Genomic DNA, 25,985 nt, shown 5'->3' on the forward strand with positions numbered 1-25,985 from the left:
TAATCAAAGTTAATTTTTAAAAGTCATTAAAGTATCTAAATTGTCTTCTCCAATAAGATTCTTCAATTCAGCAGACTAAGGAAAAGAAGAGCTTAAATTCATGAAAGTGGATGTTAAAGAATATTCTATAATTTAAAAAACAGGATTTCTTCCCTTTATATAAATTCCTTCCCTTTATATAAATAAAAAATTAAAATTAAGAAAGAGAAAAAAACTCCCTAGTATAATTTGACCAAAAATAATTTTGTTTTGGTATTCTGTGATGAAACTTTTCAGTGTACTGTGATTTTCCCTTTAAAATGCAGCCATTAAAATTGATAATGAGTGATGAACCTAGATATGATATTTACAAGTTTTCTGTGAATTTCAAATTATATCAAAATAAGAAGTTATAAATACAAGCTGTTAGAAGTAAAATTTTGTGATAGGGATATGTTCAAGAAATAACATTAAGTATAAATGCATGATACAAAGTTGTACCTATGAAATGAGACATAACTGTATTGAAAAGATTTGTACATATGAAAAGCATATGAAATTATATAAAATGAAAACAAATGATTTAGGTAATATTGTTAAATTTTTAAAAACATTATTTCAGAGGCCGGCACCGCGGCTCTCTAGGCTAATCCTCCACGTAGCGGCGCCAGCACACCGGGTTCTAGTCCCAGTCGGGGCGCCGGATTCTGTCCTGGTTGCCCCTCTTCCAGGCCAGCTCTCTGCTGTGGCCCAGGAGTGAAGTGGAGGATGGCCCAAGTGCTTGGGTCCTGCACCCCTTGGGAGACCAGGAGAAGTACCTGGCTCCTGCCATCAGATCAGCACGGTGCGCTGGCCGTGGCGGCCATTGGAGGGTGAACCAACGGCAAAAGGAAGACCTTTCTCTCTTTCTCTCTCTCACTGTCCACTCTGCCTGTCAAAAAAAAAAAAATTATTTCAGTCCTTTTACTAAAAAGCCCAATGGCAGAATATCAGGTATGAAATATAAGATCTGAAATATATTTGGGACGGATAGTGAGAAGTCATTTATTATTGTCTCTGTTTTCTGGTTTGTACATTGTATAAAACAATGCCTAAGTAATTGAACAGATCTCAAGTTGCAGTCCTAGAATAAATTTATTAGCCATTAGCTAAGAGGGACAAAGTTGTTGATTTTCAAAGCTGAAAGAGCGCTAAGACCCCTCTATTTAGCTTCCATTTTCTCCTTAGATACATAAACTAATGGAGAAACAAATGATTTTCACATCTTCAATTACAAAATTAGTTGGTGAAAAGGCTAAGCCTAGAATCGAGGTGGTTTTTTTTTAAGATTTATTTTATTTATCTAAAAGGCAGAATTACAGAAAGAAAGAAGGAGAGGGGGCCGGTGCCAAGGCTCACTTGGTTAATCTGCCTGCGGCACCAGCATCCCATATGGGCACCAGTTCTAGTCCGGGCTGCTCCTCTTCCAGTCCAGCTCTCTGCTGTGGCCCAGGAGGGCAGTGGAGGTTGGCCCAAGTGCTTGGGCGCCTGCACCCGCATGGGAGACCAGGAAAAGCACCTGGCTCCTGTCTTCGGATCGCCGCAGCTCCAGCCGTAGTGGCCATTTGGGGGTGAACCAACGGAAGGAAGACCTTTCTCTCTCTCTCTCTCTCTCACTGTCTAACTCTGCCTGTCTAATAAATAAAAAAGAAAAAAAAAAGAGGGAGAGGGAGAGGGTTAGGGAAAGGGAGAGTGAGAGTGAGAGGGGGAGGTGGGAGAAGGGGAGAGAGGGGCAGAGAGGGAGGGAAGGGGTGAGAGGAGAAATGCAGAGAGGGAGAGGGGGAGGGAAGGGGGAGAGGGGAGAGAGACAGAGAGACAGAGAGAAAGAAAGAAATCTTCCATCTGCTAGTTCCCTCTCCAAATGGCTGCAGTGGTCAGAGCTGGGCAGATCTGAAAACAGGAGCCAGGAGCTTCTTTCAGGTCTCCCATGTGGATGTAGAGGCCCAATGATTTGCACCACTTTCTGCCACTTTCCAAAGCACATTAGCAGGGAGCTGGATAGGAAGTGGAGCAGCCTGGTCTCAAACCAGCACCCATATGGGATGCCTGCACTGCAGGCCTAGGCTTAACCAGTTATGCCACAGCACCAACCCATAGAATCCAAATTTTAATACCCAGCCTATTTCTATTATATGTTTCAATTCTTTAGCATGCATTCATTATTCTTTATGAAGTAATCCCAGCATAACCTTCTAAATTTATCTCTTGGTTCTCCCCAACATGTTAGACAGGAATACTTTTTCTTCCACACTAGTCTTGAATCTGCACTTTATTGAATTCTATCCCTCCCTACAAACACTACCCCTGCTCTCCATCCTTACCCTAGCCCCACACACTTGAACTACCCCCTGCTGTCCATACACCTTCTAGTAGTCAATGTGCCAGAAGACTTTTTTCAACAGACAATACTTGGAAAAAAACAAACTGAATTTTAGTTCCAACTGTTTTGCCTGGCAACCTCACAACTTTGAGCATCTACTCAAGTACTTCTCTGTATCCCCGTTTCAAGAAAAGCAAGTGTTCTATTACAGAGACAAGGGAATTTGGAGACAGTGCCTATTAATGAATGAGAAGTATCTTCTGACAGTTTTTGTCTTGTTGTAGCAAGGAATGAGGTTTATGACTACACGATAACATGGACAAAAGCATCACATCCTCGTGAATGAAAAATGACCCTCCAGTATGTTAAGTAGTCACATGCTTTCACAAAATACCTGTCACCTGTAATGTGTTTAATCGTAACTTACCAGAATAAATGAAATTCTTACTGATTTGTGAAATTCCCTCTCTGCTTCTGATTCAGTTCCGCAAGTCATACTATTGGTTAAAGTTGATTCCTTAAGACTTGTTTAGCAAGTTAGATTTTAATTATGTGGGATTTCCTCCTTTGACTCCAGCTCGTTCATAGATCACACATAATAGATGAGAGTCAGTCATTTGAGTGGGAATCTCAAAGCAGTTGGATTGGCAGAAAAATAGGACCTCTTCGCTACTCAGGATTAAAATGTATAGGTAAGCCCTGTTTTTGCCTCTGTAGCTTTAGAAATGTTATAAATGCTAGAGTATATGAACAATATACAGAACATTAAGAAATTTCACTGTGTCTAGCAATCTTCTAGTTATTGCTTCAAGAACTTCAGTGAAAGGCTTAGATATCATTTAGACTGTATTCTTGATCGTGTTTAGATTAGGTATGTGGCTAGTTGACAGGGTTTTATGAAATGAATAAACCTAAAGAGACAGCTTAGCATTATATCATATCTTTAAATAAGGAAGTGTTTTTATATATCCTGCTTCACTCTTCAAAAGTGCAGAATTTTTAAATTCAATCAGTAAAAAACTGCTTTTTCAGAACTTTTTGAGGCATCTGTATTTTAACTTCTGTCCCAGTATCATTACTATTAAATATACTATGAATCTTAAAGTCTTTAAGAAAGTAGATACTGTTTTGTCTACATGTTGTACAGTCATGGAATTGTTATTTTCATAAAGATTCTTGCTAATACTCAAGAAAATTGTATGTCTGGTTTATAGATGGTTAATTAATGAATGATTATTTTATATACTTTCACATTAAAAAGCAACAAGATGGCAACATCTACAGTCATATGGTACAATCTCAACTAAAACAATGAAAATCATTATATAATTTGATTGCTTATGTGTGTTTCTGAGTATATATTTTAGCAGTACACGCTGTTGTTCTATGAACACAGAAGATCATGATACTAAGGCATGCTGTAGGTGGAACAATAAAAGCATTAACAGTGTGTTTTTTGGCTATGATTAGCAGAGCTGGATTTATTTTAAATCTCCTGAACCTTAGAAAACTTCATCAAAATTCAAACTGTTCCAAATACTAAAAATGTATGTACAATTAGATGTATTTATTTATATATGAGTGAAAATGAGTAGTCTAGATTTCCAATAGTAGAATAAAATAAAACAAATTATTTCATATTCATGGAATAGTTATGAGTAATTCATTAAGTAGGTTAAAAGTCTGTGATTTAACTTATATATGGTGTTCTCATTTTATGTGAAAAAAAAAAACACATCACAAAATTTTATTTCTGATCCACTATTTCTTTGTAAACTTTCCATGTGAAAAAGTCTGATAAAGAATACAAAACACTAATCAGGGTTATTATATTAGAATGACAGGGTTGTTATATTAGAGTGACAGTAAATTTATGAGTTATATTTTTCCTTATTTCTAAGCTTTCTGAATAAGAGTATAATATTCTTTTGATAATATCAATATATTTTGAAGGAAATTTTGCTGAAACATTTTAATTTTAAAGATTTTGTTAATTTAAAAAATAATCCTTATAAGTACATCAAAATGTTGATCAAAGGAAAGAAAGACATGAAGTAACGTAAATAATGCAAGAGATTCACAATCTCAGAATATCTTGAAAAACCTAATCTCTGAGCTGATTCACCAGGTACGCAAAATTAGTCAGAGTCAATCTTGTCAATCACAAAAAACTCTTTGGAACCATGGTTTCTATGGCCCACACATTTTGGAATATTGTATTCTTAAATACAATATTCTTAAATTCTTAAATAACAATTTGCTTTCTCTTTTTTATTAACGTAAAACATGTATAACTGCCAATTCGGGTTTTTTCATTGGTTAGTTGGTTAGTTTTTCTAAGAACAAGATAATCAGTGTGACATGACACTCTGGAAATACATTATTGGCCATCGTTCATCGTGAAGGCTCCTGACTAGGAAACAATACATTCTGCGAACATGAGTAAGATCAGAATGTCCAGTGTGCAAGGAAGCATATATAGTGTTTGATTTTTCTTCCAAAGTCCACCTTTTCCCAATTCTTCCATATGCATTAAGGGAGCAAGACATACATAAGGTAGTTAAAGTGAAAGTGGAACTGTAAAATACATATCGTGGGTAATTCCAGGTCATTTCTGCATAATTTCAGGTAAATCTTGAGGTGATTCTGAAATACCTTTAATTGGGAATGGGTTCTCTTGAATGGTTCAATTGCTTTAAATAGCAATTAAATTCTGGGATCTCTTCCAAGTTGTCCTCTGCTGAAATTTCTAAAGATGGTGTGTTTTACTTCTTTATCACCCTGTTCTTTACTGCTTTGAAGAAGCAAATCTTGCCACACATCCCAGAACCTGGCAGTCATATTATCACAATAGAATCAGGTCTCCTTTCAGACCCTTAAGATTTCCAGATTTTCTCAGGCCCAAAAGGAGAGTATCTATGGCCACGAGATTACATAAAATTATGAGGTGAGGTCTGGGAAATAGGATGAGATCTACAAGCTGGAATTCAGAATGTGGTTTAGGGAAAGATTTGAGGTAGATGAGCATATCTCAGCTTAGGAACTGACAAGTCTTAGCAGGACTCCTCCTACCAAAGTAATTTTATTTACATTGTCCTCCCTTTTGTCTGTACTGAGACATGCCAAAGCCAATTGGATGGCTCACCTCCCAAAAGCCAGAAAAAAACATAAGACAAAAGTAAAATAGGTGAATAAAAAGCCATCAGTGTCAAAAACTATAATCTAAACACTGCCCATGTTTCAGTCTTGATTTATGAATTCCTATTTTAACATCCAATACCAGTGAATAAAATTTTCAATTAGGTAAAGGATATATTTCTTCACAGAAACTAGGTAAATGTGCAACTGTTTGTCTCTAAAGTCCCAGAGTTCAAAACAGTTTATTTAAAGTACAAGCTGTTGCCTACACATACCTCAGGTCACAAGCTAAAATAGTTGCCTTATTTAGCATGGCTTTTCTAATGTTAAGATGCAATAGAGAAGTGGCACCAGTGTTTTGGTATACAGTAGAGTAAACTGAAGTCACTTCCCTGGGATTTTATATTTTCTAGCAAATTCTATCTCTCCTGTCCACTGCTAATCTGTCCTCCACAAGGGACTCAGAGGCTAATTCCTCAGAAATTCATTACTTACCTGACTCATGCTGCTCCAGCTCCAATAAAGGCCATCGTTTTGGTACCCCTAGAATAAGTCAAGAGGAAGAGAACTGTATTGACTGTTATAAATTTAACCCAAACTCAATCAATACAATTCCTTAAAAGGTATTACTCCAAATTTAAGATCACTGGAGCAAAAACTTGGCCACAATTTCAATTTGAGAGTGCTCTTTAAGGCTGGCCTTAGTATGAGCTTGTGCAATAAACAAGCACCATTTCAAGTCAACCCCCATTCACTGGATAACATTCTAAGATGTTTGGAAGTAAAATTGACTTTGGAAAAGTTTACACTGATGAGTAAGTGAGCCAAAAGAAAACAAAATTCTACTGAATATTTACAATATCCATTTGTGGGGATGTGAACAAGTCTATCAATGATTAATAAAAGACTATGTGCACTCTGGGTTCAAGCCAGTAGATAAAAGAACCATTGAATATATTGTTTGAAGTTAGACTAGTTTTTATTCTGACACTCTTTCTTCTTAACCAGAATATCTATCTAAGTCTAACATTACAAGAGATGATTTAACACATACAGTCTCCTTTTTCACTGGAACAATCCCATTAGGGTACAATGACATACTACACTAACTCCAAATTTACAGAACACAATTCTCCTCTCCTGCCACCCAGCTGTTGCCTCATTTCTCATCTCTTTCCCTTAATAGTAATAGTCTTCTACAGATCTGTTTAGACCTACTACTTTTGTTTCTATTTCCTTCTCCTTGTTTATCTTTTTAAAATATTGGTATTAAATTTATCCCACAAAAATGAACTTCTGGGTACTGTGTCTATTTAAAAATATAACATCATTACATCCCTGTGGCACCACCACCATTACAATCTTCCACTAACTTCTCTCTCCCCATCCTGCCTAATGCAATTGTTAATTGACTCATATCTTTCTGTAAATTTTAATATCTGAGAACATCCTTGATTATGGAAGTTTTTAAAATTTTATTAACATACACATAAAAGTAGCACACACTTGCATGGTGCCATGTAATGTTTTATTACATGTAAACATTATGTAACATCCAATCAGTAACTACATCCTCAAACAGTAAATACTTCTTTATAGTGAAAGCATTCAAAATCCTATCTTCTGAATTTTTTTAGAGAAATATATAGTACATTACCCAGAGGACACTTAGATGGTTTCCATTTCTTAGCAATTGTGAATGGTGCTGCAATTAACATGGGACTAAAGATGTCTCTTTCATAGAAGACTGACTTCATTTCCCTTGGATATACACCTAGTAGTGAGAAGTCTAGATCATGCGGTAGTTCTATTTTTAGTTTTTTGAAGAATTTCATACTGGTTTTCACAATGGCTGTGTTCACTTATATTCCCATCAACAATGTGCAAAAGTTTCTTTCCACATCTTCCACAGCGTTAGCTAGCCTTTGCATTTTTCATAACAGGCCATCCAAACAGAATGAGATGGTATCTTATTATGGTTTTAATTTTCATTTAACTGATGATTAATATTATTGAACATTTTTTTCATGATCTGTTGACCCTTTGCATTAAAATGGCAACTTAATTAATTTTCTTTGGGGTTTTATCATTCATAGATATATCCCTAAAAAGCACATGGTTTGGTTCTACCTGCATTTGAAATTCACATAAATGAGATCAAAGTTGTGCTTTATATGGTATGTAACAGTTTATTCATGTTCATGGCTATTTGATATGCCATTGTAAGGAAATTCTATAACATAAATATCCACTCTTCTGCTATTTTGCTATTACAAACAATATGGCATTGAATATTCTTGAATAGGACTAAATACAAACATGTAAGAGTTTCTACTGGGTATGTACCAACAGAGGAATTTTCTGGGTCCCATGTGCATGATCATCTTTACCTATTTTCTCTTACCCCATTACAAATAGGTTTTCATTCCCACAGCTCTAAAATAGCTCTAGTCTACCTCTTCAGTGATCATTCACATTGCAAAATCCAATGGACACATCTCAGTGTTCATTTCACTTAACTAATTCATAGCAGACCAATCCCTCCTTCAACAATCTTCATAGAGCTTCCAAAACACCATTGTCTTCTGGTTTTTCTACTATCCCACGGACACTTCTCATTCTCCTTTCTGCCAAATTTTGAAGGCTTTAAAGTGCAACCTCTTCCCTTCTGTGGCTCCACTTACTTTCTGTGTGAATCCATCCACACCTGGGGTGATTAATTATTTATAAGCTGAAGCTGTCTGAGAGCAGCCAGTGGTCCCTCAAGTCCACTATCACTCACTGGGAAATGCTCTTGCTTTGAAAGCAACTTTTATCATCATGTAGCAAACTAACCATATTGAATGCTTTATACACAAGCACTTTATTTATATCTATTTTATGCCACTTATCCTATTACTCTTTATATTATAACACATACTTACCCAGTGAACATTTAATATCTGCTTTCTGAGTGTCTAACTTGTGTAAGGAATCTGTTTGGTACTAGGCATTCAGAACTGGAACAGAAATTTCTGAGCCTTGCTTTCATGTTACTTATTGGGAAGACAGACACAAAAAAACTAGACAAGCAAATGTCTATCAAATTATACTTGTATTAAGAGTAATTAAAAATGTAAGGACTTTGGTCAATTAAGATGAATGGAGACAACTGCCATTGAAGCCATTTATTCTGTGGAAATTTCAGCAAAGCAAATGACAATCTTGGCTGAAAAATCGCATTCATCCTGGCCAAGAGGATCAGATCAGTGATTAACATGAGGAAGTGTAATTGGTGTAATGACATGACAGAGGGAGTGGGCATGTCTAGAGGTGCCTGCTTGTTAACACACTAGTTATGGTGCCTACATATCTTATCAGAGTGTCTGGGATTCAGTTCTTGGCTGCAGATCACAATTCCAGGTTCCTACTAATGCAGACCCTGAAAGGCAGCAGGTGTTGGCTCCAGTAGTTGCATCCATTCTCCCTACTTGGAAGATTTATACTGAATTCCCTGATTCTGGCTCCAGCCTTGGTCCAGCCCTGGCTATTACAGGCCTTTGGGGAGTGGATTAATGAATGGGAGGACTCTATCTGCCTCTGTCTCCCTGTCTCTCTACCTCTCAGATAAAATTTAAATTTTTTAATTACACTGAAATAAGTATTATAATATAATAAAAGGAAATAAATCCATCTAGGAATTCATGGAAGACTTCTCTGCACAAGTACTATTGAAGCAGAAATTTAAATGTAGGCAAGAAAGAGATCATGGTGGGCTTTGAATGGTGTGTGAAAGATTTGGGATTAAAAGGAACATGTAAAATTGTTAAGACTTGAAGATAATAGAGACATTGTTTTGCTAGATTGTTTCAAAGATAATACTGGTTCCCTGTGGAGAATAATCCCTGTGGAGAAAAGAGATATCCACTGATGAAGGGAGACAAGTTGGAATAGGGATTTCAGAAAAGGAATTAAGATGGTTTTCAAGAAAGTGGTAGAAGCTATGATAAAACTCAAGACATGTCATAGAAGTAGAAAGGACCAGATTTGGTGTTCAATTAGATTTTAGGAATGAGGGAGATGTCAGATATGATTGTCAAATTTTCCACATGAGTAAGTTGGTGGGTGCTGGTGTCATTCATTGAGAAAAAAAAATATGCCAGGAAACAACCTAGTTGATGGCAAAGGAGAAGTCAACCAATTCAGCTTTGGAAAGGTTCAAAGCAGCACCTGGAGACATGTGAAGGATACAGCTGGATCTTACTGTTTGGAAATCATGTACAGATCAGTGTTTCTCAGAGTGTAATCTTTGGTTTACCTCTCTCTATTTGAACCTTCAGAGTATTTATTTAAAAGGCAGATTTCTGAGCAACATATACAAACCTATTTAAGTCATCTGTCTAGATTGGTGTTGGATACAGGAATTTTTCATTTTTCAAACTCCTCTGGTTTGTGTGCAAATTCTTCTGCACACAAAAATTTAAGAACTGCTGGCTTAGATTGTGACTGAAACTTTCTCAATGAGATCAACCAGAGGGGAAAGGAGAACACCCAGACAAAACACATAACAACATTTTGAAATGGAGTAGAGAAGCAACCAGCAAAAAACATATACAGGGAGTATGGATTCATGGAAATTGAAAGAAAAACAGTGTTTCAGTAGGGAATGCTTCTAAGAAACCAAGGCTTATGCTCTCTCAGCAAGACACAGTATCTTAAGGTAAGAACAATTCTTTAGCCATTTTTTAAAAATGTTCCAGGGTCTAGCAGAATATTAAAATAAGGGCTCAGTAGCTATCAGTTTTCTCGATATTTGTTCAGTACACATTGCATTTATAGAATATCCAGGAAGTCCTGGGGTGCAAAGACATCAGGGTCCCAGAGAAAGAGCAGACAAGAGTTAAGATACTTGCATGGCCGGCGCCGTGGTTCAATAGGCTAATCCTCCGCCTGCAGCGCTGGCACCCCGGGTTCTAGTTCCAGTCGGGGCACCAGATTCTGTCCCGGTTGCCCCTCTTCCAGCCCAGCTGTCTGCTATGGCCAGGGAGTGCAGTGGAGGATGGCCCAAGTGCTTGGGCCCTGCACCCCATGGGAGACCAGGAGAAGCACCTGGCTCCTGGCTTCAGATCAGCGCAATGAGCCAGCCATAGCAGCCATTGGAGGGTGAACCAACGGCAAAAGGAAGACCTTTCTCTCTGTCTCTCTCTCTCACTGTCCACTCTGCCTGTTAAAAAAAAAAAAAAAAAAAAAAAGAAACTTTCATGCCAGCCTCTCGTGGCACCATCTAATCTCTGCAGACAAGTTTACTCATCTGTATAATAGGTAAGATGGAGTTAACATTTCTTTATTAAAATTTTTATTTATTTATTTGCAAGTTAGAAAGGTGGAAAGTGAGAGAGAGAGAGAGAGAGAATGTCTTCCATCCACTGCTTTATCCCCCAGATGCCCACAATAGTCAAGTCTGGGTCAGATCACAGCCAGGAGCCAAAATCTATGGGTGGCAGGGACCCATGTATTTGAGGCATCACCTAATGCCTCCTAGGATGTCCATTAGCATAATGTTGGATCAGAAGCAGAATTGGGGCTCAAACATGGGCACTCTGATATGTGATGTTTGTTCTTAGAATGACATGAGGTAGGTAATATTTTGCATATAAAGAAATTAAGGAGCTAGGGGATTTCCCTGATGCATTGGGTAAGTCAATGGCAGAAGTGGTATTTGAGCCCAGTTAGTTGAACTTCAGAGTCTGTGCTCTTAACTGCTATCTCAAGCTGTTCCCCTAAAGCCTATTAAGGAACAGGGGTGGAGATGGGGAGACAGGTAGTAATCATATGAGCAGACAGACCTGCCTAAGGGAGAAAAGTGAAGACTGAAGAGAATGTAGTAGATGTGGGTGTATCTGACAGAGTGGTCAGACAATTCATCAGTGACAAGAGTTGAGGAGAGGCAACAGGTTTATTCAAGAGGCTAGCAGTCATGAAGAGAGGAAAGGCAGAGATCTTTAGCTTTTGCTCATCTGCAAGTTAGCAGACCTTTTAAAAGAGAAAGGCAAGTAGGGGTGTTAGGGAGGATAAAGGGTTCAGTTGACTGTCAGCAGGTTCCCAAGTCAATCATTTTGACATCAGTTAGGCGAAGTTCCTTTGATGTAAAATTGACTATTTGTAGTTAGTGATTGTAAATAATTCCTTATCTGGGGTCTCACCATTTTTCCCATTTCCCTGCACTCAGTCCCTGGAATTATTAAGCAAGCATTATTCATATGTTGAACAAATATTCTGATTAGTCCCAAGATTTCAGTTAGCCTTTGTGAATTAGAATGTGAAAAAGAGAGATGTATTCTCTTCAGAGTTGGAGATGTAAGGCTAGTCACAAAGGTCAGAATGCAAAAGGAAAGGAAGATGTATTCACTCTGCTAACAGTGGGAGTCAGAAGGAGCTGTCCAGTGAAGGAATGAGGAGGGGAAGAATGGTGTGAAGGTGATCAGGAAGCTCACTGATTCAATGATAGAAGGGAAAAATGAAATCCGGAAGAGGGAAAATTTTATGTGGTGTTAGCAGCTATTCTTTTTTTTTTTTTTTTAAGATTTATTGATTTATTTGAAAGGCAGAGTCACAAAGGGGCAGAGGCAGACAAAGAGAGACAGGGAGGTCTTCCATCAGCTGGTTTACTCCACAGATGGCCACAACGGCCAGAGCTGCAATGATCCAAAGCCAGGAACCAGGAGCCTCCTCTAGGTCTCCCATGTGGGTGCAGGGGCCCGAGCACTCGGGCCATCTTCTTTTTTAAAAAAAAAAAACTTTTATTTAATGAATATAGATTTCCAAAGTACAGCTTATGGGTTACAATGGCTTCCCCCCCATAACGTCCCTCCCACCCACAACCCTCCCGTTTCCCACTCCCTCTCCCCTTCCATTCACATCAAGGTTCATTTTCATTTCTCTTTATATACAGAAGATCAGTTTAGCATACATTAAGTAAAGATTTCAACAGTTTGCTCCCACACAGAAACATAAAGTGAAAAATACTGTTTGAGTACTAGTTATAGCATTAAATCTCAATGTACAGCACACTAAGGACAGAGATCCTACATGAGGAGTAAGTGCACAGTGACTCCTGTTGTTGACTTTACAAATTGACACTCTTGTTTATGGCATCAGTAATCACCCTAGGCTCTTGTCATGAGTTGCCAAGGCTATGGAAGCCCCCTGACTTCGCTGACTCTGATGATTTTTAGACAAGGCCATGGTCAAAGTGGAAGTTCTTTCCTCCTTTCAGAGAAAGGTACCTCCTTCTTTGAAGACCTGTTCTTTCCACTGGGATCTCACTCGCAGAGATCTTTCATTTAGGTTTTTTTGTTTTGTTTTGTTTTGTTTTGTTTTGTTTTTTTTCCAGAGTGTCTTGGCTTTCCATGCCTGAAATACTCTCATGGGCTTTTCAGCCAGATCCGCATGCCTTAAGGGCTGATTCTGAGGCCAGAGTGCTGTTTAGGACATCTGTCAGGCCATCTTCTACTGCCTTCCCAGGCCATAGTGAAGAGCTTGCTAGGAAGTAGAGCAGCTGGGACTCAAACAGGAGCCCATACCAGATGCTGGCACTGCAGGCAGCCGCTTAAGCTGCTACACCACAGCACTGGCCCCAGCAACTACTCTTATCACGTAGTTCCCCTCATCCCACTTCCTTATATACAGCCTCGCTGGATAGGCGAATATGTCTGCAGCATTTCTCATGAGCTCTGAGAAACACATTCTAATCTACAGGACTCGAAACTTTGTTTTGTAGACTGTGGCACTCTGTTCATTTCATTTAGTCACATAGTTCTGGGAAAATTCTACTGAGAAGCTCAACTCATTCCTCTGCTCCCAAAGACAGTCTGGGCAAGAAGCCATGAGTATTACATTCAAAAGGAGTTGAATATGAGATGTTGTTTCAAAAATATACTGTTACAACTACCTACATATTACTTAAGAGCATTTGAAACAACTAACCTTAGGTTTGGCCCATGATTCATTGCAATCCACCTTTTTGTTTTTCTATGAGAATAATTATAATTTACCAGATACGGTTTAATAGAATTAGGCATGATGAATACAAATGGGGCTCTGATTCCAACCTCTCTTTCTACCTCAGTTACTGGTAGTAATGTTCAATCAGATGCCCTAAGAGAACAGTTCCAGGACATTCCTAAATTCTCTCTTCTAGCATCACCCCTGATTAATTCCACCCAATATGTGCTAAATGTCTTGCTTTAGGCTTTTGATTCATAGTAGATTTTTACTTCTTTAACCTGTGCATTTAATTGCCTATTTCTTTTTTATATCTTCCACTCCAATATTCATAACACCTCTATTCCTGGTTCCCCATTCCCAACCCAAACATTTTTAAGATTGTAACCAGTGTTAAAAACCTAGTATATATCCTTTCATTCCAATTAAATAGTCTTATATCTTTGGCAATTGTTAGAATATTTTTATGTTTAGAGCTATATAAAACAATGAAATCGAACATTGGAGAAAGCACATATTTGGGTCAGATAACACAGCCATGGGCTTCTCTAGGGTGTCATACTCCAGATTTCCCATGTGTTAGGAACAGTCTTGCAAATATCCTGGTATTTGCTATTTAGCATTACCAATCTGATCACACCAAGCTGAGTAAAGAAGCCCGAAAATCCTTCACCATTTATTTTCTGTAGAAAACAAACAAACAGGTTTTTAGTTCTACATTAGGGTCAGTATATTTTGACAAATGGTAACTTAAGGATTTGAATATTTCAAAATGGTCCTCTAGCAAAAGAGGATTGCTTATGTACTAGAACTTCGGGCTATGAAGGAAGCAGTCTGAACGCAATTACATTACTCTAGGCTACTCTAATCTAATCGCAGCTAAAACTTTGTAGTCAAAATGTACTTCTTGAGCATCATCTGAGAGTTTGCTAATGAATAGTCCCAGGCCAAATCCCATATTCACTAATTTGCATTCTAGCAAGCAATACACATACATATTAAAATTTAAGAAGTACAAGACTATACAACAGCAACATACAGCTACAAGGTAGTCTTCTTTTTTTTTTTTTTTTTTTTTACAGGCAGAGTGGACAGTGAGAGACAGAGACAGAGAGAGAGAGAAAGGTCTCCCTTTGCCGTTGGTTCACCCTCCAATGGCCGCCGCAGCCAGCGCGCTGCGGCTGGCACACCACGCTGATCCGATAGCAGGAGCCAGGTGCTTCTCCTGGTCTCCCATGTGGGTGCAGGGCCCAAGCACCTGGGCCATCCTCCACTGCACTCCCTGGCCATAGCAGACAGCTGGCCTGGAAGAGGGGCAACCGGGACAGAATCCAGCGCCCCGACCGGGACTAGAACCCGGTGTGCCAGTGCCACTAGGCGGGAGAAGGTGGTCAGAAAAAATCTTTCCTGTATGTTTAAATACAAATACAAAATCTAAGGTGGATGTGCAAGAGATTTCTCCATTCCTCTCCTGCACAAGCATTCTATGTAAGTTAGAATTCATAGGGTGGCCTTTTCCTGCATACTGGGAATGCTATGACCCTCAAAATATTAGATATTTGAGAAACAAATGTTTCTACACCCAGAGAAGTTTCAGACATGCTGTTGTCTCACCAGTTAAGCATACAGAGGGAAAGAAGAAATAAAATAATTAGGCAATGTGCAAAAACCAATTAGCTTTTTGTCATTTTGGCAGCTTGCATTCATTTTTTTAAAGATTTATTTATTTTTTGGAAGTCAGAGTTAGAGAGAGAGAGAGAGAGAGAGAGAGAGAGGGAAGTCTTCGATCCTCTGGTTTACTTCCCACTTGGCTGCAGCAATCGGAGCTGTGCCAATCCAAAGCCAAGAGCCACTTCCTGTGGGTCTTCCCACCAAGTGCAGGGGCCCAAGGACTTGGGCCATCTTCTACTGCTTTTCCAGGACATAGAAGAGAGCTAGATCGGAAGTGGAGCAGCCAGGACTCAAACTGGAGCCCACATAGTATGCCGCAGCCGGCGGCTTTACCCACTATACCACAGCACCAACTCAGACAGCCTGATTTTAAATACAAACTTTCCTCTAGGATTTCTCAGCCTTTTTTCTACTTTGACACCTGACAGGTGCTGGAATATACCTACTGGATAATATACCTCCACGGTTCTAACTGGGTTTATAAGCAATTCTCAATGTACTACTTGTAACTCTGCCCAAAATATAAGAAAACACAAGTCAGTAGGTGGGAAATGCTCTAGTATTAGGTGGTTTAAATTGTATAAAAATAAATCATTTCAAAACTTGATCTTTTAGCTGTTATTTGTAACATAACCCTTGTTATCAACAGTAACACACCTCTGTATTCCAATATCTGACTAAGAACTGCTGCCTAGGAAATGGCATTGAAAACAAAATGAAATGGACTGCTGAGTGTTTTCATGTCTCTGGAAATTCAAGGCCACCACCAATGTCAGTTACCTGAAAAAGTTACTGATTTTGTTCCTGTAGTAATTTAACTATCATTAAAAGACAAACTTATTTAGTAGCACATTTACTGAGATATAATTACATATAAGGCACCTCAAAAATTGAATGAAAATAAAATTAAATTATAAGTTTATTTTGGTGCAAAAAAACTGAAGCCATGCATACTTTATAAAAATATTTTTTCATGAATTTTTAGAAGACCACTTATACATATGGATTTTATAATTGCCTTTCACCAAAATAAACTTGTGTCTCTTTTTTTTTTTTTTTGACAGGCAGAGTTAAACAGTGAGAGAGAGAGAGAAAGGTCTTCCGTTTTCTGTTGGTTCACTCCTCCAAGTGGCCTCTACGGCCGGCGTGTTGTGGCCAGCACGCTGCACTGATCTGAAGCCAGGAACCAGGTGCTTCCTCCTGGTCTCCCATGCAGGTACAGGGCCCAAGCACTTGGGCCATCCTCCATTGCACTCATGGGCCACAGCAGAGAGCTGGACTGGAAAAGGAGCAACCAGGACAGAATCTGGTGCCCCAACCAGAACTAGAACCTGGGGTGCCGGCGCCGCAGGCGGAGGGTTAGCCTAGTAAGCTGCGGCGCCGGCCTGTATCTCTTTTTTTAAAAAAGATTTATTTATTTATTTGAAAGTCAGAGTTACAGAGAGAGAGGGAGAGATGGAGAGAGATTGTCTATCCGCTGGTCCACTCACCAAATGACACCAATGGCTAGGGCTAGGCCAGGCTGAACCAGGAGCCCAGAGCCTCCTCCAGGTATCCTGCATGGGTGCAGGGGTCCAAACACTTGGCCAGGCCTCCACAGCCATTGCAGACACATAAGTACGGAGCTGGATTGGAAGTGGAGCATCTGTTTCTCGAACGGGCATCCATATGGATGCCAGCGTCGCAGATGGTGGCTTTATCCCACTATGCCACAATGCTGGCCCCAATAAACTTAGCTTTTAATTTCATTTTTCTGCAAACTTTTTAAGGTAGATTCATACCATAAAGTTTAAGACTTAACAATCAATGGTTTCTAACATATTTACATAAATATGCAGTCATCACCAAAATCCAGTTTCAAAACTTTCATCATCCTAAAAGACATGTAAGTGCTCAAAATACTCATTTCTCAAGAGCACTTTACAGTAAAATAGTAACACTTATACTGCCATAGAGTCAATTCCTTGTAATTTTCAGATCATTAGCAAAATAACATTGGTTAAAGAATAAAATAAAATAAAGGTTAAAGAACATCTTTGGTTAAAAATAAAGAGAGAGAAAGGAAAGGAAATGAAGAGAAAAAGAAGAGGGAAGGGTAAGAAAGAAGAAAACCTTCCTAGGAGAAAAACTAAATAAAGACAGCAAAAAAAAAAAGTTTTGGCTATTTTAGGATAAATAGGAAAGAAAAGTCTTCAACTAAATAATCCTTGCTTGCTTGGAACTAGAAGAGTCTCCATGGTTCTGTCAGTGGCTACACTTCTGGAGCACAGAAAGAACACAGAACGAATATAGAACAAAAGGGCCCTCTAGAGCATATGCTCTGCTCCCGCCAACTATCAGTCTGCATGGAAATAGGTAAGAGTAAGGGCTTCCTCTGTGACAGGTGCTGGTAATGCAACACCAGGTATATGTTCTTTTTTTATTTTATTTTATGTTTTTTTGTTTGTTTTTTGACAGGCAGAGTGCACTGTGAGAGAGAGAGATACAGATAGAAAGGTCTTCCTTTGCCGTTGGTTCACCCTCCAATGGCCGCTGCTGCCGGCGCACTGCGGACAGCGCGCTGCGGACAGCGCACTGCGCTGATCCGAAGGCAGGAGCCAGGTGCTTCTCCTGGTCTCCCATGGGGTGCAGGGCCCAAGCACTTGGGCCATCCTCCACTGCCTTCCTGGGCCACAGCAGAGAGCTGGTCTGGAAGAGGGGCAACTGGGACAGAATCCGGCTCCCCGACCAGGACTAGAACCCCGTGTGCCGGCGCCACAAGGCGGAGGATTAGCCTAGTGAGCCGTGGCGTCGGCGGTATATGATCTTGCACAAGGGTAGAGTCAATTCAAAATATTGCTCCCGGCCGGCGCCTCGGCTCACTAGGCTAATCCTCCGCCTAGCGGCGCCGGCACACCGGGTTCTATCCTGGTTGCCCCTCTTCCAGGCCAGCTCTCTGCTGTGGCCAGGGAGTGCAGTGGAGGATGGCCCAGGTGCTTGGGCCCTGCACCCCATGGGAGACCAGGAAAAGCACCTGGCTCCTGGCTCCTGCCATCGGATCAGCGTGGTGCGCCGGCCACAGCGCGCCAGCCGCAGCGCCCCGGCCGCGGCGGCCATTGGAGGGTGAACCAACGGCAAAGGAAGACCTTTCTCTCTGTCTCTCTCTTTCACTGTCCACTCTGCCTGTCAAAAAATAAAAAAAATATATTGCTGCCATCACTTGGCAAATCTGGTGGCTCCTGAACAAGTACACTTAACATATCAGCCTCATAAAGTTCTGAAGAAATCTTTCCATTTGTTCTGTAGTTTTCAATCCACCATGGCATGCTTGCTTTGGAGATGGTGCCATCCTCTACCATGAACTCACATGCACACCGAAAAGACAGCCATCATCAGTGTCATGGAAACAAGAATCCCTCTGCCCCCAAGCAGTTCTACAATGCCAGAAAATACAATTCTCCTTATAAAAGCAAGTGTATATTGAGTGTAGCAGAACAGTAACCAGAATATGCCTTTCAGACCTTGACTGACTCCTCACAAAATTCAGGTAGACTTCAGACTTGTTCCATTAACAATCACACAAGGCTGACTCTATCATTGAATGCAAGAGAAATGCTGAGTGGAGAGAAATCTGGCAAACTACTGGCTTGTCCCTAGTACCTAACGCCATCCTCCTAGTCAAACCATTTGCTTGAGAAAAGTGAGGCATGAGTGTGATGATGCACTCATGGTGATTTTGTTCTTGCAAAATCCTGCCCTTCCCTATTCTAAAATGTGGTAAAATGTCAAACTAGGATCAGAAACAAGCCTCTGGATATTCTTGTACCACAGTATTTGGTTCAGAGCTGTATCGGATCTGTCATTTGAAACAAAGGCACTTTGAGTTTCTTTGAGCCAGTCTTCCACAGTCAAGAAGTTTGTTCCCTGAAAAGGCTACAAAATCAGACTGACTCATGAATAAAGACTTAACTCTTCTCTCTGGCATATGACACATTGCTTTTTAGTTTTTTTAATATCAGAATCAATGGTTCTAGCCACTGCTTTTCTAGGAAGCTCCTGAGTGTGTTGACCATAGAGAAATTTGAGTACTGGAACCACTGTCTTCTAAATAAATGTCCTGGGACTTGGCAGGAAGGAAAACTCTTCACCTTTATGGAGTTTTTATTACAGTAGAAGCAGTCAGACAACGAAGTAAATAGTATCGTAAATTAGAAGGCAATACGTGCTTTGCAAAATAAAGCAAATAATAATAAAAAAGAATAGAGGGATATAGTTTTAAATAGAGTAGATAGTTAGGAAGGTCTCACTGAGTTGTCAACTGAGCAAAGACTTAAAGAGGGCAAAGGAGCAAGCCCTGTGGAGCCCTAGCATAACAGTTCTTCCAGGTATCTGGGCTAGGAACCTCATTAGATGGCAGACATTTGAGTATCTTAATTTTCTCCTATGATGATTGCACTATTTGTTCTTGAACCAAGTGTAAGCATCTGTAATTCTCTTAAGAATTGTTCATTTAGTCTGCATCTTTGGATGCATTGATATAAAGTTATACATAGCTTTTGTTTTATTATTTCTAAAACTTTCTATTTCTGTACTGAGTCTCCCTTTTGGTTCTATTTATAAGTTGTATTTATGTCTTGTGCCTTGAACAAAAACAAAAAAGGGGGCTTCAGGAAGAGGGAACAGCAAATACCAAGTAACCAAGTTACTCAATGCCTATAGCAAGGCAGCGAGGCCATTTGGAGCAGAGTGTGGGAGGCAGACTGAAGTAGGACGTCTGAAAACACCTGAGAAATTCTTGGATGTAGTGTCTCTGCACAGTACCAAGAATATGAGTCAAAGAGTATAAATAAATACCCAGAGTTATCTAGGATGTCCGATAAACATTTCTACTGCAGCATTTTTTCTTGACTATCTATGAAAGTGTTCAAATATGCAAGGAAAAAGTGTTACTCCACACAAAATAAGTGTTTGAGGTTCTTGGTGGGGTGACCAACCTGGCCCACAGCCCACAGGTGGTGTAGCTTGTGCCAGACTCTCATTTCATGAGATACTTCCTATTTTATTTTTATTTTTTCTTGTTACTACAAAAGGATCCTGCAATGCAAAAGTAAAGAAGAAAAGGGGTTCAGTCTATATATAATGAGAAAAATCCATCTGAAATTAAACTTTTGACTTTGGTCTTATTATACCATGCCTTAAGTACCTAAAAAAAAAAACAGCTACTGATTGATGATTTGATAAAGTAGGTGTGGTCCTTCTGTCAACCACTTAAGTAACCACACACTCAATCACCCAGCATGAATAATTATTTATCTGATTTTTATTCATTTGACTACAAATACCTTTTTAAGAATGAGCACAGCCTGGCAAAGAAGTCCAGAGCAAGTTATATATTTCTTTCCTCTCTATTTGTAGGATATGATAAAGTTTTATTTTCTTGGGGTCATAGATCACTGCATTTATAGCCTTGTGTGTAGGACAATAGTGTGATCATATGTTCACACATATTAAGTGATGGTTGCCTAAATTTTATGTGTATACATAGATAGATTATCATAGTTACCAAATACTTCTATATATTACTAGGAACCTAAGGCCAGAATAATAGGAAATCCTTTATGAAATAAAATTAAAGTGTGTCTTCAAACATACCTAGAGATTTACATTGAAGATCTATACTTTTAATTCAAATGTAGTGAAATGTGTTGGTTTTGAACACTCTTTCTAAGTGTTTTGAATACCACCTATAAGATAATGATTTCAAAAGGACACCTCCAATCCCAAGACCTTTGCTCATCCTATATCCACCTTTCTACTGACAATGGTAATTTTCACACAAAAAATACCAGTTACTAAAATTAAGCATTATTAAAGCACCTCCAAAAGTCCCAGACTATTTATACCACTAATATAACTAATCCTCTGGTCAATCAAGTTCAGTCCCCAAAACCTCATATTGGACAGCCACTTTTGCCCCAGCACTGAACCCTCCACAGGGAATGGTTCTGACTTTACATCTTCCATGTTTTCCTCAAGTCTTCCTTTTCTACCCCACAGTCCCTACACAGCCCCAGGTCCTCCTATCCCATTAGTCTCTGCAATGAGACTATATGGCTCCAAACCCTTTCCCACTGCAGTTCCAATTGTACCACCAGACTAACCTTTCTAAATCACTTCTGGTTTCCTATCATTCCTCATTTCAAACAGCTCATTGATGTCCTCAATGTCCCACCCATCACTCTTAATGTTATCCTTAATCTTGATCAATCTTATTTTTTCAGATTATTTTTCATCTTCTCATCTACAAGTGCCATACTGGGCCAATAATAATTCCTCAAACACATTTAGCACTTTCAACCTCTTTAATTTCTGTTTCTCTTTTTACCCAAAAAGTCTATTTGTCCTTCAAGACATAACTCACCTATGTTATGTTCATATGTTCCATGAAGACTAGTAACAGTTTCTCTGACTTCTCAATATCTATAGCATTTGGAATGCTCATGTGGCACTTTTCGCCTATCATTTGAAATTAATTAGTGAGTTATGCCTTATTTGTGCTTATATGTCTGGGGCAATAACAAACATGTAACAAGGTGGATGTTTGACACTACCATGTGGGTTGATGCCCGCATCCTATATCAGATTCAAGTGCTAGCTCTACTCGTGACTTCAGCTTCCTGCTAATGCACACCCTAGAAGGTGGCAGGTAATAACTACCTTGCCACCCACATGGGAGACCTAGGTTGAGTTCCTGGCTCATGACTTTGGCCTGGCCCAGCTTGACTCTTGTGGGCATTGGGGTAGTGAACCAGCAAAGGAGCTCTTCCTGTCTGTCTCTCCTGTCTTTAGTATGATTAAATAAATATATATTTATGAGTAAAGGATTAATAGCTAATGAGAAGAGTAGAGATAAGTACTGTATGTCTTTTACTCCAAAAATACCTCAACAGAGGGGGTAGACATTCCCTTTTTTTGGTGTAAATTTATCTGTGTGATCATACTCAGGAGTCAGCTGGAAGAAATTGGAGCTCATGGAAAATGTTACAACTAAAAGTACACAGGGGACTCCAAGAATTCTGTGTAATAAGTTGAAAGAAAATGTGCATTTTTCACAAAGCTTTTGAAACCTCCTCACATGTTTAGAAGTTGTGTCCAAGAGAGAATATATAGAGAGTAAGATCCCAATCAAGGTCTCCCACATATGTGGCAGCAAACAAACTACTTGAGCTATCACTTGGTACCTCCCAGGGTATATATTAGCAGCGATGTAGAATCAAGATCAAAGCCAGGACCTAAACCAGGAACTCTAACATGGGATGATAAAAACATCTTGACTACTAGGTCAAATGTCCACCCAATATTTTCCTTCTTTAATAATTGCTTAATACATCTTCAGATATATCCTCAAACACTAGAATTCAGTGAAAACATGTTTTTCTAAGTCAGTAATTTCTAAGTCAGTATTTTTCTAAGTCAGTAATTTGAAATAGATTTAAACTGAATAGTAACAGTTATTATAATTGTGACATATGCTTAGGGACTTCCAATAAATAAAAATGATTCCTTCAAAATTAGAATCAACCAGTGAAAGCAATAAAGCATAATAAATAAATAAACCATTAGAAGGGAAGACTTTTTGATCACTAAAGATGGATTTGTCCTACTATAGAGTTTGCTTTATGACCTAGACTTGGTTAAAAAAAAATAGCTTGAGCTACAGCCAGCCTAGTAGTAACACTCTAGACTTAGTAAGATTAATAAAAATAAAGTGCTTTTACCTTGGAACTATTTGTCATATTCTTCATGACTCTGGCGTGTAACATAAAAACACACACCTATGTCCTGTAATATAAGGGTCCTTAAAAATATTTTTGAGCTTTCCATTTTTTAACATCAACAATAATGTACTAGTGAGCGTGATGGAAATGAATAACAACATAATTGCAGAAAATCTCCTCCCATCTGATGTGGACATTGTAATTTGAACTTGACAAACCAGGATTCATATGCCATCTACGTCACATATTAGCTGAGTAACTTAATTTCTGAGCCTCTATTTCCTCTTCTGTAAATTTGGGCTTTTACATGGATTAAATGAGTTGATGTAGAAAAACTCAGCCCAGCACCAGTTCTGATACGCATTTTTATAACTTTTTTTAAAGATTTATTTATTTATTTGAAAGGCAGAGTTACACAGAGAGAGTAGAGGCAGAGAGAGAGGTCTTCCACCTGATGGTTCACTCCTCAATTGGCCGCAACGGCTGGAGCTGCATCGATCTGAAGCCAGAAGCCAGGAGCCATCCTCCACTGCTTTCCCAAGCCATAGCAGAAAGCTGGATTGGAAGTGGAGCAGCTGGGTCTCGAACCAGTGCCCATATGAAATGCCAGCACTTCAGGCCAGGGCATTAACCTTCTGTGCCACAATACCAGCCCCCTGATTCGCATTTAATAGATAGGAGATATTATTCTCTAATGTATACTTTCATTTTCCAGCATTCAAACACAAGAATACATGGTGTGAAACTTGATTCCAACTCTCTACAAACTACAATAAAAAGTTATTTTTAAATTCTCTTTGCAGAGCCTATCATCAACTTTTCTATACACAATGCCTAATGTAGACTCTGTCTTGAGTGTTTTACTAAAGATGGGACATATACCAATAGACAAGATGCAAATCTATCTTTCATGAACTGACAGCCTAGAGATGGAAGCAAGTACACAGCCATCATTTTAACTCACAAAGCGATGAGAACTATAATAGAGAATTTCACTGAACATTACCAGATTAGATGAGGGGGAGGCAGGGAGGAAACAGGAATGACCTGAAGGGAAAAGAAAGACGCTTGAATTATCATAATGAAAAAGTGGGAACCTCCCAGGTGACTGAGATAGGGACATGCCTTCAAAGCAAGAAGACATTACACACAGGAGAGGGAGTAACATTGGTTAGCCAGAGTTAAGTGAACAGGTGAGGATGTGGCACAAGATGAATCTCCACATGTGACGTGTTACACTTTAAATGCTGTATGCAAGGCTAAGACACCAGCTTGAAGGTGTTGACATGCTATAGACAAATTTCAAACAAGGTATGTGGAGGGAAGGATAAAAGACTCTAACATTTTCTTTCCCAAAAAAATCCCTGGGAGGATGTTAAGGGGCTGATGGGAAAGAAGTAAAAATCATAGATTCAATCAAGATTCTTTCGTTCTCAAATCTCACAAGTGAATCATCAGCGAATACTCAACAGTCTGCTTTCAGAGTATTTCCAGATTCTGGGCACATCTCCCCACATCCACTGCTACCTCCCTCATCAAAATCACTATCGCATTTCACCTCGAATATTGAATGACTTCATAAGTGGTCTCCCATCCCATCCAAGACCCACTGCTGTGCTAGTTACTGTCTGAGCCTCACTTTTTCTGTCTTCAAAATGGAATAAAAATGCAGACTTTACACAACCAATGTGAAGATTGGCAATGCACCTGACAAAGCCTGATACAGATTCTCACATTAAAGTATAGAATGATAAGTTTTAACATCCATGAAGTTTTCCAAGTCAATAAAAGGCAGGAAAAAAAAAGAGAAGCCAGTTAAATGTCTCACAATTGAGTATTTGTTTAGTTATTTAAATGCAAGCACTAGAACTATTAACTATTACAGATCAGGGTCCTGCATTAAAATCAAAGTTGTTCTTTTTTAAAAAAGATTTATTTTTATTTATTTGAAAGGCACAGTTAGAGAGAGAGAGAGAGAGAGAGAATATCTTCCATTTGCTAGTTCACTCCCCAATGGCCTCAATGAATAGGGCTGAACAATGCTGAAGCAAGAAACTTCTTTCAGGTCTCCCATGTGAGTGTGGGGGCCCAAAGGCCATCCTCTGTTGCTTTCCCGGGTGCATTAGTTGGAAGCTAGATTGGAAGTGGAGCAGCCAGGACACAAACCAGTACACATATGGGACACCAGCACTGCCAGTGTGTGGCCTTATCCACTATGCCACAATGTCAGCCCCACAAAATATGTTCTTTCACAGATTTCCAATAATTTATGAGGCAGAACTCAGTGTTTGCAAGCACAATTTTATGTAGGAGTTTACCACAACAACATTGGGCACAACTGAGCTTGTGTGAGCATAGGCTTTGTAATAAGCAACATACAGTGGTTCAACTACAAACAACAAAGTAGATATTTCCTTAGCTGTTGCTATAGGGTGGAACAATCCTCTCTTGTGCAATTAGTTATGGCTTGTGAGATTAAGGTAATTTGGGCTCCACACCCTTTGATATTGAGTCATATGCTCTGTGGTGCTTTTCAGTCACTGAGTTTGAGATGTTTTCTGTGAACTGAAAGCAATGTTGGCTTTACAGTCATTGCCAAGGGAGGTTCATCTGATCTCAAGCTGATTTCAGCCTTTGGGTTTTTATGGGGAGTATAGGTTGGGACCTTCAATTTAATCTTGTTTTTCAATACTTCCTACTCCACATTTAAAGACCTTGACATATCAGCTCATCTCTGGAAATACAGTCAGTCCTTAATTGCTGCAGGGAGGATTAATCCATTTGACACTCATTTAGCATTTTGGGTTTACCAACGCCTCCAACTGTGTCTGTTTTTTACTTTGCACTACTCGGCAGCCACTAATATTTACTGAACTCACAAATGGTGAACACTGTGCATTTGTAACCTTATGCAACCCCACAAGATAACAAATGAATATTTTATTTCCTTCATATTTTATTTGGATGCCCTTTTTTAAAATGATCATTCTTTGAAGTGAGTCAAATTTTGTAATTCATAATTATTTATTCAACAAAATTGAAAGTTGACAAATTGATCTGCCTCCAGTAATCCATATATATTTTATAACCTAATCTGA

At 39.1% G+C, this 25,985-nt stretch overlaps 1 protein-coding gene across 1 annotated transcript in view; it reads left to right on the plus strand.

Annotated features, from left to right (window-relative positions):
* The first annotated feature begins 2,900 nt into the window (after positions 1-2,900).
* The window catches only part of TMPRSS11D (transmembrane serine protease 11D), a 66,927-nt gene continuing 43,842 nt past the window's right edge, over positions 2,901-25,985 (plus strand). The window contains exon 1 of the mRNA XM_017347526.4: positions 2,901-3,030. Coding sequence (XP_017203015.1) covers positions 3,023-3,030 — 8 coding nt within the window. The 5' untranslated portion in view covers positions 2,901-3,022. The remainder of the gene's footprint in view (positions 3,031-25,985) is intronic.

Source organism: Oryctolagus cuniculus, chromosome 8 (genome assembly GCF_051225735.1).
Source record: "Oryctolagus cuniculus isolate XC-2025 breed Fujian yellow rabbit chromosome 8, ASM5122573v1, whole genome shotgun sequence".
NCBI classification, from domain to species: domain Eukaryota; kingdom Metazoa; phylum Chordata; class Mammalia; order Lagomorpha; family Leporidae; genus Oryctolagus; species Oryctolagus cuniculus.